Source organism: Callorhinus ursinus, unplaced genomic scaffold (genome assembly GCF_003265705.2).
Source record: "Callorhinus ursinus isolate GAN/ISIS: 27379988/994484 unplaced genomic scaffold, GSC_fseal_2.0 scaffold74, whole genome shotgun sequence".
In the NCBI taxonomy this organism is placed as follows: Eukaryota; Metazoa; Chordata; class Mammalia; order Carnivora; family Otariidae; genus Callorhinus; species Callorhinus ursinus.
This window is the reverse complement of record NW_027397136.1, coordinates 5,413,751-5,426,977: the sequence shown is the minus strand read 5'-3', so window position 1 is coordinate 5,426,977 and position 13,227 is coordinate 5,413,751. Positions and strand designations below refer to the sequence as shown.

General features: G+C 46.6%; 1 protein-coding gene across 1 annotated transcript; it reads left to right on the top strand.

Annotated features, from left to right (window-relative positions):
* Window positions 1-697: 697 nt before the first annotated feature.
* FGF23 (fibroblast growth factor 23) lies at window positions 698-10,774 on the top strand. The gene is made up of 3 exons (XM_025851732.2): window positions 698-994; window positions 6,718-6,821; window positions 8,398-10,774. Exons 1-3 carry the CDS (start codon window positions 799-801, stop codon window positions 8,833-8,835), a joined length of 738 nt encoding a protein of 245 aa, XP_025707517.1. The 5' UTR covers window positions 698-798; the 3' UTR covers window positions 8,836-10,774.
* The last annotated feature ends 2,453 nt before the right edge of the window (window positions 10,775-13,227 follow it).

Genomic DNA, 13,227 nt, shown 5'->3' with positions numbered 1-13,227 from the left:
GCCCTTAGGCAGTCCAAACTAGGAAAACTGAGAAATCAAACCTCAGAATTTCATAAAGCAGCAGTGACCTCAAGGCCTGGCTTCCTTTCTTCCTATTTTGAAATTTTCCCAAGGTGGCAACTTTGGCTTTTGGACCTCTATTTCCAGCTCCCATGTCTTCATGAAAGAGGGATCTCAGAGGGTGCTCTCTGCCCGATGGTGTCCTGTATTATTTCTGTACCTTCAAGACACCCACTTGGTGCTGTGCACAGAGAAAGCACCGGATGCACAGTTGCTGATTGGAATTAAAAGGATAGAGAAAACCAAAATGAGTAGACTCAATGGGAGATTAATTGCACAGGAGTCTGTCGAATGCATGACTAGAGCTGGACTTTTTTTTTTTTTTTTGGAACTGCTGGCTGCCTTCACATTTCCTGGTGGAAGTGGGACAGGTCATCAGACAACCCAGAGTCGTAGATAACTTTTGCCCACACATCACTCACTTTTTGGAGCGCTGGACTGAAATTGAGGGGTGTGTGTGTGTCTGGAACGACGTGCCTTCCGTGCGCCTCAGAGGGCTCTGCGTTCTCTTCCAATGGGCTGGTTACAACACAGAGGATGTGGACAGCGGAGTTTTTCCTGTTTGATGTCACACGGCTACCCTTTAAAAGTCCGAGGGAAAAAAGGAGGGAATTCAGCCTAGGATCCTCACGCCAGATACCCACAAAGAAGAGGAGAAAAAGGCCTGCGAGGCACAGCCAGGGGGCTCAGGGAGCCAGTGTCAGGTTTCAAACCCAGCCAGCCATTCAGAGCACTGCGATGTCGGGGACCCGCCTTGGGCTCCTGGTCTCTATCCTGTGCTGGGTAGTCAGAGCCTATCCCAACACCTCCCCGCTGCTCGGCTCCAGCTGGGGTGGCCTGACCCACCTGTACACGGCCACTGGCAGGAACAGCTACCACCTGCAGATCCACAAGGACGGCCATGTGGATGGCACACCCCATCAGACCATCTACAGTGAGTAGGGGCTTCATTCAGGCTGGGAAGGATGGGGAGCTCCTCTGTCCACCCACCCCCAAGGGACCTGGGGAGGCCTTGGGCTAGACCAGAGTGCCAATCCAGCCTCCTAGCTTCTTGCCCAGAATCCACTTATTTGTCTGTGTGTGTGTGCACGCACGCGCCTGTATGTGTTTAAACCCGGGGAGAAGATTCTGCCACTCCCTTAATTAGCATTTACTTGTTTCTCCCAACACAAATAATTTGTCTTAACTACAATCTCTTTTCCCACAATAGCAGCCACTCTCACTTTGTCCTAGCCAAAGAATCCAAAAATGTACAGAACCGAAAGGCAAGGAAGTGGAGAGGAGAAAAGTTAGATACGTCATTGATACTAAGTATGGGCTCATAAACTTTGGACAGGGCTAACAATGGAGGTTATAAAGAAGATTCCTGTATCAGACCAAGGATTGGAATAGATGAACTCAGGGGCTCTTTCCAACTCTGAGCTTCTAATATTCTGGTCTTATAAAACTTCTCAGGAAAAAGGTACTAAAGACAAACTGTCCAGGTATGTTGTCTTGATGGGTCTGACCAAGGGCATGAACCATCCATGCATCCATGCACGCATGCATCCATCCATCCAGCATGTTTGCTGGGAGCTTCAGAGGTACCAGTTTGGTATCAGTTGGTGATTCCTTTCTGTGGAGCTGAAATTTCCACTCAGTAGCAGATCAAGCTAGTTGGGAACTCCTTGGCAACATGAGGCCACTGGAATGATTTTAAAGATTAGGTTTGTGACAAGATGGATCACAATCCATAGTTGATCAATTAGCTACGATTCAAATGAGGGCCCCTTCATGTGCACCTACACAGGGGATTCTATGGAGAGAGGGGGGATGGGTATTGAAAAAGACAAGGTCTTCGACTTTAGAAGAATGTGTCACAGTTACACTGAGGATACAGGAGCATGCAAGCAGATTCAATCTAGATCAAACGAAAGGAATGACAGAGTAATCACAGTCTCTGTTTAATTAAAGGAAACTTTTTATGGGAATAATGATTTGCCCTCCTTGCTGTACTGAATTAATTGATAATTTTCTGTGGCCCTGCTGTATGGAATCAAAGGTCCCTAAAACTGTAGCAAGATGGGGTGCCTGGGTGGCTTAGTTGGTAAGCGTCTGCCTTCGGCTCAGGTCAGGATCCCAGGGTCCTGGGATCGAGTCCCCACATCGGGCTCCCTGCTCAGCGGGAAGCCTGCTTCTCCCTCTTCCACTCCCCCTGCGTCTGTTCCCTCTCTCGCTGTCTCTCTCTCTGTGTCAAATAAGTAAATAAAATCTTAAAAAAAAAAAAACTGTAGCAAGATACATGCACATGCAGAGCCAGCCATGCATACCTCTTCAAGTGCTCAATGGATGTGACGGGAGATGAGAGGAGGGACCAAAGTTCTCTGCAAGTACCAGGCAGGTTCCAGAACTCGAAAGGGATCTAGTAGGATTCAGGAGTCAACATTCTGGAAACCAGGTTAGAGTCTAATGGCAAAAACCTGAACTAAATCTGGATACACTTGATGTGTCCAAAGTGTTGCTCATTTTATTCAAGGGATATTTAACAGAAACTTTCACTGAAAGGAACCCTCAAAGACATGTCCTCTGGAGCATGACAGAGACAGTGTGAGCCAACTGTGGTGAGCTGTGTGTGCTACGGTGTGCGATGCTCTGCCTATAGCAGGCAGCCTGAGCTGTAGAACTTTTCCCTCAAATATCTACCAGCATCAGGCTCAGAGAAGGCACTCATACCAGTTGGGAGTGAATTAAAATGATTGAGAAGAAGCAAAATGAAGGGAAATGATTTCAGATTTTTTTTTGATAGAAATGATTTTGTTTTGTTAGATGTAGACAGTAGCTAAGCATTATGTCTCTAGAAATTAACACAAACCAGCAGAGGGCAACAGGGCAGGGGGGCATTGTTGGGGGAAGAGACTTACCTGTCCTACTTTATATAACGCTTTATACTATTAAAATAAGTCATTGTGTGTATTACCCAAATAAATGTATACACAAAGGTCAAAACTTAGGAAAAAAGGTAAGAGGAAACACCGAGGCATGTGGGTAAGTAGCATAAGTAATTCACAGACTGGTGAAGGATTTGCTTACACTTGATGGAAGGTGTATAGTGTTTTTTCCCTCCTAAATAATTATACATTTCTTGGTGAAATATGGTTCATTTGATCATTGTGCTTTAGTCAGTTCTTGATTAATAGTTGAGTGCCCAACCCTTCTTTGGGTTGTCAGTTGTAACATTACCTGCCTGTAAGATTCTACAACCTCGCTTGGGACTTACATCACCGACATCCTCTGCACCTCCTATATCCCACCCCCCTTCCAGAGAGCCTCTCTGACGTCAGTCTCTGATCCTACTCTGAAGGAGGCCTCCCTCCCGCTCCCCACCACCCCTGCTTCATAGAAACAGCAGAAGAGATGCTTATTACCCATGGTTAAGACCATGTCCAAGATCCTGATATTTTTCCTTCGTCCATTTTCCCCACTGGCGCTTTCTTTACTTGAAGCTGAATTATCCTGGGACTCTTTAATCTTGCAAAATATTATCTTTCTTTTGGGGAGCTCGAAGCACTTTACATCTACCATCTCATTGATCATTTACCAGCATGAGAATAGAACAGAGCCAATAATTTTCTACCTTTTTTTTTTAAGATTGATTTATTTATTTGAGAGAGAGACAGAGAGAGCATGGGGGGGGTGGAAGAAGAGGAAGAGGGAGAGAATCCTCAAGCAGAGTCCCCTCTGAACATGAATCCCAGGATCCTGAGATCATGACCTCAGCCGAAATCAAGAGTTGGACACTCAACCAACTGAGCCACCCGGGTGCCCCGATAATTTTCCACTTTTATAGCAGAGTGGAGGCAAGTGGCAATAGTAAAATTACTAGCATTTAGAAAGTGCTTTTATTATGGATAAAAATATTATCTCATTACATCCTCAAGCGGACCAAACGAGGTAAATGATTCCACAACCTATGAAAAACAAAGGATAAAGAACTACACCGGCTCGAGGTCACCTAGAGGACACCTTGACCCCAACCCCATGCTTCTTCCAGGATCACAGGCCAGTCCATTAAGCCCACCTGGCTGCAGCAGGTTGTTGCTCCAGCAACCAGTATTGTACCTTCCTTCTGCCAGATTCTGCCCTAGAACCCGCCTGCCTGTGAAAACACGCCTTCCGCACAGGCAAAGGGAAGGCAATCTGTCTCTTCCATTTTCTGCACTTTCTCGTTGGCTCCTGTTGGTTTGACTCAAGGCTGTGCATCATCTGTAGCAGCTGCTCGCTCTTCCCCTCCAGGCTGTTTGTTCCTGGGACGGGCCCCGGGGCCCAGCAGCACACATGGCTCGCACACTGCCCACACTGACCCCAAGCACGAGGCCCGCGTGGCTGCCAAAGTCTGGGCTTGTCATAAACGGCAGGCCAGCACATGCTACCTAATGCCTTCCGTTTGCTCAACACTTTTTGAAAAAAGTCACTTTTCCAACCATGATTGCTTTTGATTCTGATCGGAACCCTGTAAAGTTGGCAGGCCAGCTACTGTCATTCTCTATACACAGCTGAGGAACCCGAGGTTAGAACAATGACTTGCCCAAGGCTACAGAGTTAGGAAGTCGCATAACTGGGACCAGAATCCAAGTGCCCTGGTTCCTGGTTCAGTGCCCCTTCCCAGACCTGCTCAGGAGCAGCGTGACTTGGGGTTCTCACCGGTTGCGACATACATGTTGGCACTTGATTTTGTCTCCTCAGGTGGGTGATGACTTTTACTGGAGGTGAATTTCTGGGTTGTAGGAAGAGGATGTTACAGTCGCTGTCCTGTGTTTGAATCCTGCCTTAGTTCCCTTTGCACATAAATTGGAATGCTGCTACTACCCATGTTAATACTAATAAGATTAGCCAGATCACAGTTGTTTGAGAATTTAAAATCTGTAAAGTACCTAAAGCACAACCACTCAAAAACAGGGACCGTGTGTAATTTTTTCCCAGTTAGACTGAAAATTCATCAGGACAAAAACTTATTTTTTACACATTCCTTTGTTTCTTTCAGGGCTTGTCATAGAATTAGCCACATATTTGAGACCCCATAGACAGACCTCATTATGGGGCAATTTCAATATCCTCTGCACCTCCTGTACCCCATCCCACTTCCAGAAGCTTCCCTCAAGGCTAACCCTTAGCTAAACCTGGAAACAAATTAACGTTTCTCCTCGGGCTTCTTGTTTTCTCTTCTTTCTGGGCTTGCCCCTACCCTCATTCCCTCTGTCCCACATCATTCCAATTTCAGTCCATATGAAGTTCTGCTAGAGTCTAGGTATTGTCTGCTACTCTCCTCAGAGGTCTCTGAGTTGAGCCTCCACAGGGTAAAGAGGGGAGACCCAGGTGTAAGTCACCCCGTGAGGCTCCCCCACTTCCTGGGCACAGATACTGGGCGTTTTCAACCTCTCCATACTACATTTCTAGAACAGAAATTCAAACACCTGCCAGGGGGTTGTGAGGCCAAAGGAGATGCACATGGAAATTCTGTGGTAAGCAAATGCAAGTGACTCCAAAGACTTAAAGAAATGATTTTTAGCAGAAAATGTCAGGTAATTAAACAGCATTTGGGGTGGAACTCTTGCTGAATGATACTCTTGCCACAAAACAGAAAGCTTTAGACTTTAACTAGTCCTTGGGGCAATGCACTGCAGTTGATAAAATTGCAAGTCCCCACGAGGGCAGGCAGTTATCAGTTATTCAAAGTGTAGGTACTATGTGTGGGGTTTAGGCCCTTGTTGGAGACTGGTTGTTGAGTGGGGACACAGAAAGACCATGAGGGACTGCACTGGAGGGGACACCACCAAGTGAGAAAGGGACAAAGAGCAGCCATGAAGATCCAAGAAGAAATTCTGTGCATCCGTGGTATCTATTCGACACAGAAAAATAAACCCTCTGCTCCCAAGTAGCTCACTCTAGGGGAAGCACTAGATAATGTAAACTTAGTTTAGGCCAGGTGAATGAAACACACTCTGTAATAAAGGTGAGGGCATTTGTTCTGATTAGGGAGATTAGGAAAGTCTTCATAGAAAGTCACATCTGAGCCTGGCCTTGAAGGATGAGAGACTTTGATAAGCAGAGAAGGGAGGAGAAGATAATTCTAACAGTGTTCTTGCATAAAACAGTTCTTGCAAAAAACAGTTCAACAGCATAATGGGTGTTGGGTGATGGATCACGGACTACCATACAGATACCTGGGTGGAGCATCAGGCTCTATACTCAAGCTGGATCCTTGAAGGACATCTTGGTGTAGATTTAAGAATTGCATAAGCCCAGAAGGCTTGAGAGAACATGATGACCACCACAAGTATTAAGAGGTATTAGCCAGGCAACCAGGGAAGTAAAGACAGTGCAGGCCAAGAGGGAAACATATGTCCAGCACAGGAGAAAAAATGCTGGGAGTTCAGAGTGCTCTATACCGACAAGAGGAGGAAGTAGGAGGCAAATGGGGGATGGGGTGGGGGGGTTGTTTGGAGGGGAGAATCAGAAGAAATGAAGCTGAAGAAGTAAGTACAAGGGAGGGTAAAGTGAAGTCATCAGCGCCCTTAAAATCAATCAAGGGCGGTTTCATGGGGGTGGGTTTTCAGGAAGCGCTCAAACATAGGAATTGGATGTGCAGCCAGTTTTTGACCTGGATGATTTTCTCCATAGGTGCCCTGATGATCAGATCAGAGGATGCTGGCTTTGTGGTGATAACAGGTGTGATGAGCAGGAGGTACCTCTGTATGGACTTCAGAGGCAACATCTTTGGATCCGTGAGTTTCCTTTTTGAGCTGGTCACCATTTAAAGATAATTCATTTCTTCCCCAGAGCATAAAATCTTATAAAGATTCCATTGGCAGTGCTTGATGATGTTTTCACGGAGTGATTTAGTCAATCTAAGTAGTAGATGCTCAGGTTTATACAGCTGGAGTTTGAACCCAGGTAGTCTGGTTCTGGGGACTGGGCTCTTAGCCTCTAGTCTGACCACCTATGGGCACCCATCTACACAACACCTACACACCTTGTACGTAAGTCCTCTAATGAGAGCCATTAGTGTCTTCCTGATTCTTTTACTAGACCTTCTTGGCCTTGGGCTCGTCCCCTCATTTCTCTCCACTTCAGTTTCCTCACCTGGAAAAAGCAGGGATCGCCCTCCAGTTAAAGATCTCTCATGGGGACTCCTGGGTGGCTCAGTCAGTTGGGCGCCTGCCTTTGGCTCAGGTCATGATCCCAGAGTCCTGGGATCGAGTCCCGCATCAGGCTCCCTGCTCAGCAGGGAGTCTGCTTCTCCCTCTCCCTCTGCTTGCCACTCCCCCTGCTTGTGCTCATTCCCTCTCTCTCTCTCCAACAAATAAATAAATAAAATCTTGTTTAAAAAATTTAAAAAAATAAAGCTCTCTCATGAATGATCTCTGCCCCAATCACCCATCATTCAGATTGGTAAGCAAAGGATTTCCCAAACCACAGGTTGCAGGCATATTCCAAAGGATTTTGAGATCTTACCATAGTAGGACTGTTCATCTCAGGAGCCTCTTACCCCCAGACAGACCCACCGGAACTACCATGACAGCAATGACTTTCTGCTTAGCTTGCTGCCGTGTCCCAGCACCTACAACAGCACCTGGCCACAAGTAGACAACTCTCCATGGAACAAACATAGGCATTAAATTAAAATCTCTATTGACCACATTTAGGCATATAGATAGTCCTCATCTGTAAAAACACTCCGTGGAGTCTGAGGATTAACTGAAACAACTTGTGAAGGTCCTAGCAGCTGTTCAATAAAACCCAGTACTAGTTAGTGGCAGAGTGAGGGCTCAAACCTAGTCATCTATTGCCAGAGCTCCCGGCCCTAAATCCCAAACGATATTATCTCTGAGTGCGAGTACCCTCAATTATGTCTGACCCTACAAACCCCATCCCCCCTCCTTTCTCCAGGCAAGGAGACAGACCCAAGCCAACTTCCAGCCAAAGGCAGAGGCGGGAAGAACCGGGTTCCCCTGACGTTAGCCGTCCCTCCAGAAACTGAACACAAGTGCTGCCTGCCATGGCCAGCGGAGCTGAGCCAGCCCCGTGCAGGGCCGGCGGGGGGCTCCTGGCGGGAGCGGGGGCTGTGGGGTCAAGTCCCAACCGTGCTGCTTGCTTGGGCAACTTGGAGAGCGCTGGTCAGAGATCACTCCCCGCAGAAGGGAGCGGCGAGATGTTAAGGACGCCCCCCTGATAGAGTCCCGGAGGACGAAGCCAGGCCCAGCACCCCCACCCCCACCTCGGAGGGTCGCGCGGGGGTCGGGGCCGGGGCACGGGGACCGGGGGTCCGCCAGGCGCTCACCCCACCGCTCTCCCTTTCAGCACCTCTTCAGCCCGGAGAGCTGCAGGTTCCGACAGCGGACGCTGGAAAACGGCTACGACGTGTACCACTCCCCGCAGCACCAATTCCTCGTCAGCCTGGGCCAGGCCAAGAGAGCCTTCCTGCCGGGCACCAACCCGCCGCCCTACTCCCAGTTCCTGTCCCGGAGGAACGAGATCCCCCTCATCCACTTCAACACCCCCAGGCCGCGGCGGCACACGCGCAGTGCCGAGGATATGGAGCGCGACCCCCTGAACGTGCTGAAGCCCAGGCCCCGCATGACCCCCGCCCCGGCCTCCTGCTCCCAGGAGCTCCCGAGCGCCGAGGACAACAGTGTGGTGGCCAGCGACCCATTAGGGGTGCTCAGAAGCAGCCGGGTGAACGCGCACGCGGGGGGGATGGGCGTGGACAGGTGCCGCCCCTTCCCCAAGTTCATCTAGGGAAACCAGAAAGGAGTCCTTTCCCAGCAGTCTTTCCGAAGAAAACTAAACTTTTCGGAGCTTTTCGGAGGGACGTGCGCCCTCCGCAGTCCAGGGAAGGGGAAGGTGGGGATGAAGTGGGCAGTTAGCGGCTTCTCCCCATTCACCGGGAGGTCCCCCGAGAATGTACCTTTGAGGCCTGAGTCATGGCGCTTTCACCGCCTTCCCCACCCCACCTATACCACCTTTCCGAACTCTGAAGCCCAGAAAGATAAACTAGAAGTTTCGCCTTCATTAAGGAGAGAGGGATTCCCACCGCGACCACCACCCTTCCCCCAACCACCCGGGGCAGTTTTTCTTCCCTATGCCTCTCTTCTTCATCAGTCTAGCATTAAAAACCAAGCAATGGCTTAACGAGTTCACCACTTCGAGGTGAAGGGAAGAGCCAATACCAGTAGCGTCTCCACTGCTCCTTACGTTTGTGTCACCTGCCTGGACCCTGTTGGCATCTCTGAGTCTGCAACCTTGACTAGGGCATTAATAGCTGACTTGGGCAAACTGATAAAAGTCCTAATCTCAAGGCTTCGCTCTTCCTTGAGCATCTCTGGAGAAGAGCTGTCAGAAAGACTGGTAGTAGGCTGGTCAAACCGGACCTGGAATGCTCAGACAATTAAGGCAAGAAACCAAGCTAGAAAATTCAACCTCCCTACCGAGTGGGCCCCCCTTGCCATGCTCTTTCCCCTTCTATGCAGCCAGAGCTGGAGGGCCAAGAATGACTCTGCCTGTTCCCAAGCGGTCCATGGTATAACCCTGTCTATGGGCCCTGTCTTGGGCTTTAGTGAATTTGGCCAGAGGAAGAGCTTTGGCATCGGCTCATGAAAATCTCCCCTGCTAGGAAATGGAAATAAATTCAAATTCCCCTCAGAGGCATTTGATGAAGCCTACTTCCAGGCTGAGTAGTACCACATTCAGGATAACTGTCACAGGGAGGGAGTCTTGAGACAATGGGACTGCTCTGGGTTTGGTTTTCTGTGGACTGACAGATTGTGTCCTTCTGTCTTAGTGAAGTGGCATCAAGGACTCAGAGGAAAAGAAGTCCAATAATCAGGGGACCAAAGTGTAGGAGTTACCCAAAGACAACGCTGTTGGTTCTCCTTACTGCTCTACCGATGGAGGTAGTTAAACACTCCCGGGCTGACATGTCTGGGTCTTTGTCCACTTGCAAATTCTGGGGGCATTACTGAAGACAGTATTCAGTCCCAAGAAAACCAAACCTCACTTACCGAACAGCTGAGGCACCAGCCAGGTGGGCCTGATGCTCAGCCTCCCTCTACCTAGCCTTACTACCTGACTTGGAGTCTTTCTATGAGGGGGTCCCATATTCCTACCTCTGTTTAGATGGCCGCCCACAGAGCAGAATGCTAGCAAGCAAAGTACATTTCAACAACAGCTTTTTGCATCACCTTGTTTTTTCCCACTGCCATCATGCCCCGAGCCTTAGAAACCGATCCATTGTTTTTACTTATGAAACATCGGACAGCGGTTTTCACCTGATGGTTTTAAGCTGAATTTGAAGGTCTGGTTCCTGTTCTGAAACACTAAAACTATGTATACAACTATATAGCAATGCATGGCAAATATTCTCTCCATAGTTTTCATTTCCTGTTGGAGATATTATACTGTTTAAAAGCTTTTGGAAGCTCCCATACTGATAACTAGATGTAAAATCCCAAAAGGACTTTGGCAGAAAACTGGTTGTAATCTTATAAACGCAATACCATTTATTAGGGGTTCTTCCTTTGGCAGAGCCGGAGTAGTCCTCACAATTTCCTACGTTCCTTAGCATGTGGCAATATTTATTTATTTATTTGGAAAATTTGCTTATTGCTCAGTATTTATAGATATTTATAAAAATGTAACCCCACTTTTTTTCTTTCTTCTGTTTAAAAGAAAAATAAAATTTATTGCAGCTTCTCTTAGCTTTTCCTTTCTGTATTATATGAAAGCATGTCATATGATAACGACAGGGATTATGGGAAGGCAGAATTGTGAAAATCCAGAGACAGCATTATTGAATTGAAAAAGAGCATCAGAATTTTAAAAGTCTGCCATTCATAAATGGACTCAGCAATTTTGATTAATCCAGACAGAATGACTGACAACAAGGAAGATTTTTTATCAATACTGAATTTCTGATCACTGCAGCTCAAAAGTGTTTTCTTTAAGGAGAGAATTTTGTATTTGGAAAATACCCACAGAAGTAACCCTGTCAATATCCCAGGGAACCACTTAGGATGTATTTGACACACACAGTGACTGCCCTGTGAGACTTTGTAGCAGGACCCCAAGATAATGAACCTAGGTCTTCTCTCTCGAGCTTGGTGCCTCCAGAATTCCTTGTTTAATCTCTACCTGAGCAACTCCCCAAACAGAGGAAGCAAAGATGCTGATGACACCTGATGACACCTTTCCATCACAATTACATACAAATACACATATTTATTCAAATTTACATCTGCTCAAGACTGCAGTTAGTTTTTCACTGCCTGACGGTAGCCTCGTCCCATGACAAACAAACGTATAAGAATTTAGTGCAGTGTTCACTACTTTGACTGGTGTTCCAATGACCTTTTGACAACCCAGACTGTCTTTTAATTGCATCCAAGTGTCTAAGTACCAAAGTCCTCCATACAACAGAGAAGGGTGAAAGACAGGAATCAGGATAGATACAGGACTAGAGGTCAAATGCCTTATTTCTTTAATCACATAAAACAAGATTTATCAAAGGCAGATTATTGTTTTAAAAGTTATCTCCTTTCTGTTTTTGTTTGTTAACATTGCCTCAGTTTACAAGGCTCATCCCGCCATAGTATTTCTGAAGGCAGAAGGGATAAGTGGTTCTGTTTTATTTCTGGCCCAAGGGACTTTAAAATCTGATAACCCAGGGGCGCCTGGGTGGCTCAGTTGGTTAAGCGACTGCCTTCGGCTCAGGTCATGATCCTGAAGTCCCAGGATCGAGTCCCACATCGGACTCCCTGCTCAGCAGGGAGTCTGCTTCTCCCTCTGACCCTCTTCCCTCTCGTGCTCTCTGCCTCTCATTCTCTCTCTCTCTCAAATAAATAAATAAAAATCTTTAAAAAAAATAATAAAATCTGATAACCCATAGGAATGGAACAGTACCAAAATAACCATTTTGGAGTAAATAGGTCTTCATTCCATTACAGAGGGAGAATTAAACACTGGAGAGAAAAGATGTCCTATAGACATTGCCCCTCCACAGGCTTGGAAGAGATCTTTTTTCTGTCTATGACAGTTCTCCCTAAGGAGAGGAAAATTTAAAACTTTTGACACAACACAGTTAGTGGGGTGAGGATGGGAGAAGGTGAGTGAAGAAAAAAAAGGGGCACCTGGGTGTCTCAGTTGGTTGGGCATCTGCCTCCGGCTCAGGTCATGATCCCAGGGTCCTCGGATCGAGCCCCGCAGCGGGCTCCCTGCTCGGCGGGAAGCCTGCTTCTCCCTCTCCCACTCCCCTTGATTATGTTCCCTCTCTTGCTCTGTCTCTGTCAGATAAATAAAAATGTGTACATACCACTTTTATGATATATTAGATAATCTGGCTGCTAGGAGCTTCAGAGGCCTAACCATAGGCAGGATGCCCAGTATCTAAAGCCCAGTCTTTATCTTGTCCATAGAATTTTAAATCCTGGCATGATAAAGATGGCATCACCCCTCTTATACATATTTGGGTTTTTTTTGTTTTTTTTTTGTGATGAATATAATAGTGACTTTTTAAATTTTTTGTTCCTGATGGATACCGTTTCATATTAGCTTTACCCTGCTAAATACATGAGATAGCTTCAGAATAACAATAAAAATAATAGTAATAAGAATATGTCATTATAATAAATATAGTGCCTATACCATTCTAGTAATATTATTAGTAATAAAACTACTGGGTGAGGCTTAATATTTTTTTTGCAGTTCTTTTAGCTCTTAGTATGACCTACTCCACTAAGGATGAGCAGCATATTGTGCCTGAATATCTTGAAATGATCATTTTCCTTTTTTTTTTAAGGAGGCTTCAAAAAAGGTCATTTATTGCATCACCCTCGCATCAAATTCTTCTTTGCTTCTATTAAAGTTTTTTTTTCGTTTTTTTATTTTTTAATAATTTTTTGTTATGTTAATCACCATACATTATATCATTAGTTTTTGATGTAGTGTTCCATGATTCATTGTTTGTGCATAACACCCAGTGCTCCACGCAGAATGTGCCCTCTTTAATACCCATCACCAGGCTAACCCATCCCCCCACCCTCCTCCCCTCTAGAACCCTCAGTTTGTTTTTCAGAGTCCATCGTCTCTCATGGTTCGTCTCCCCCTCCGACTTACTCCCCTTCATTCTTCCCCTCC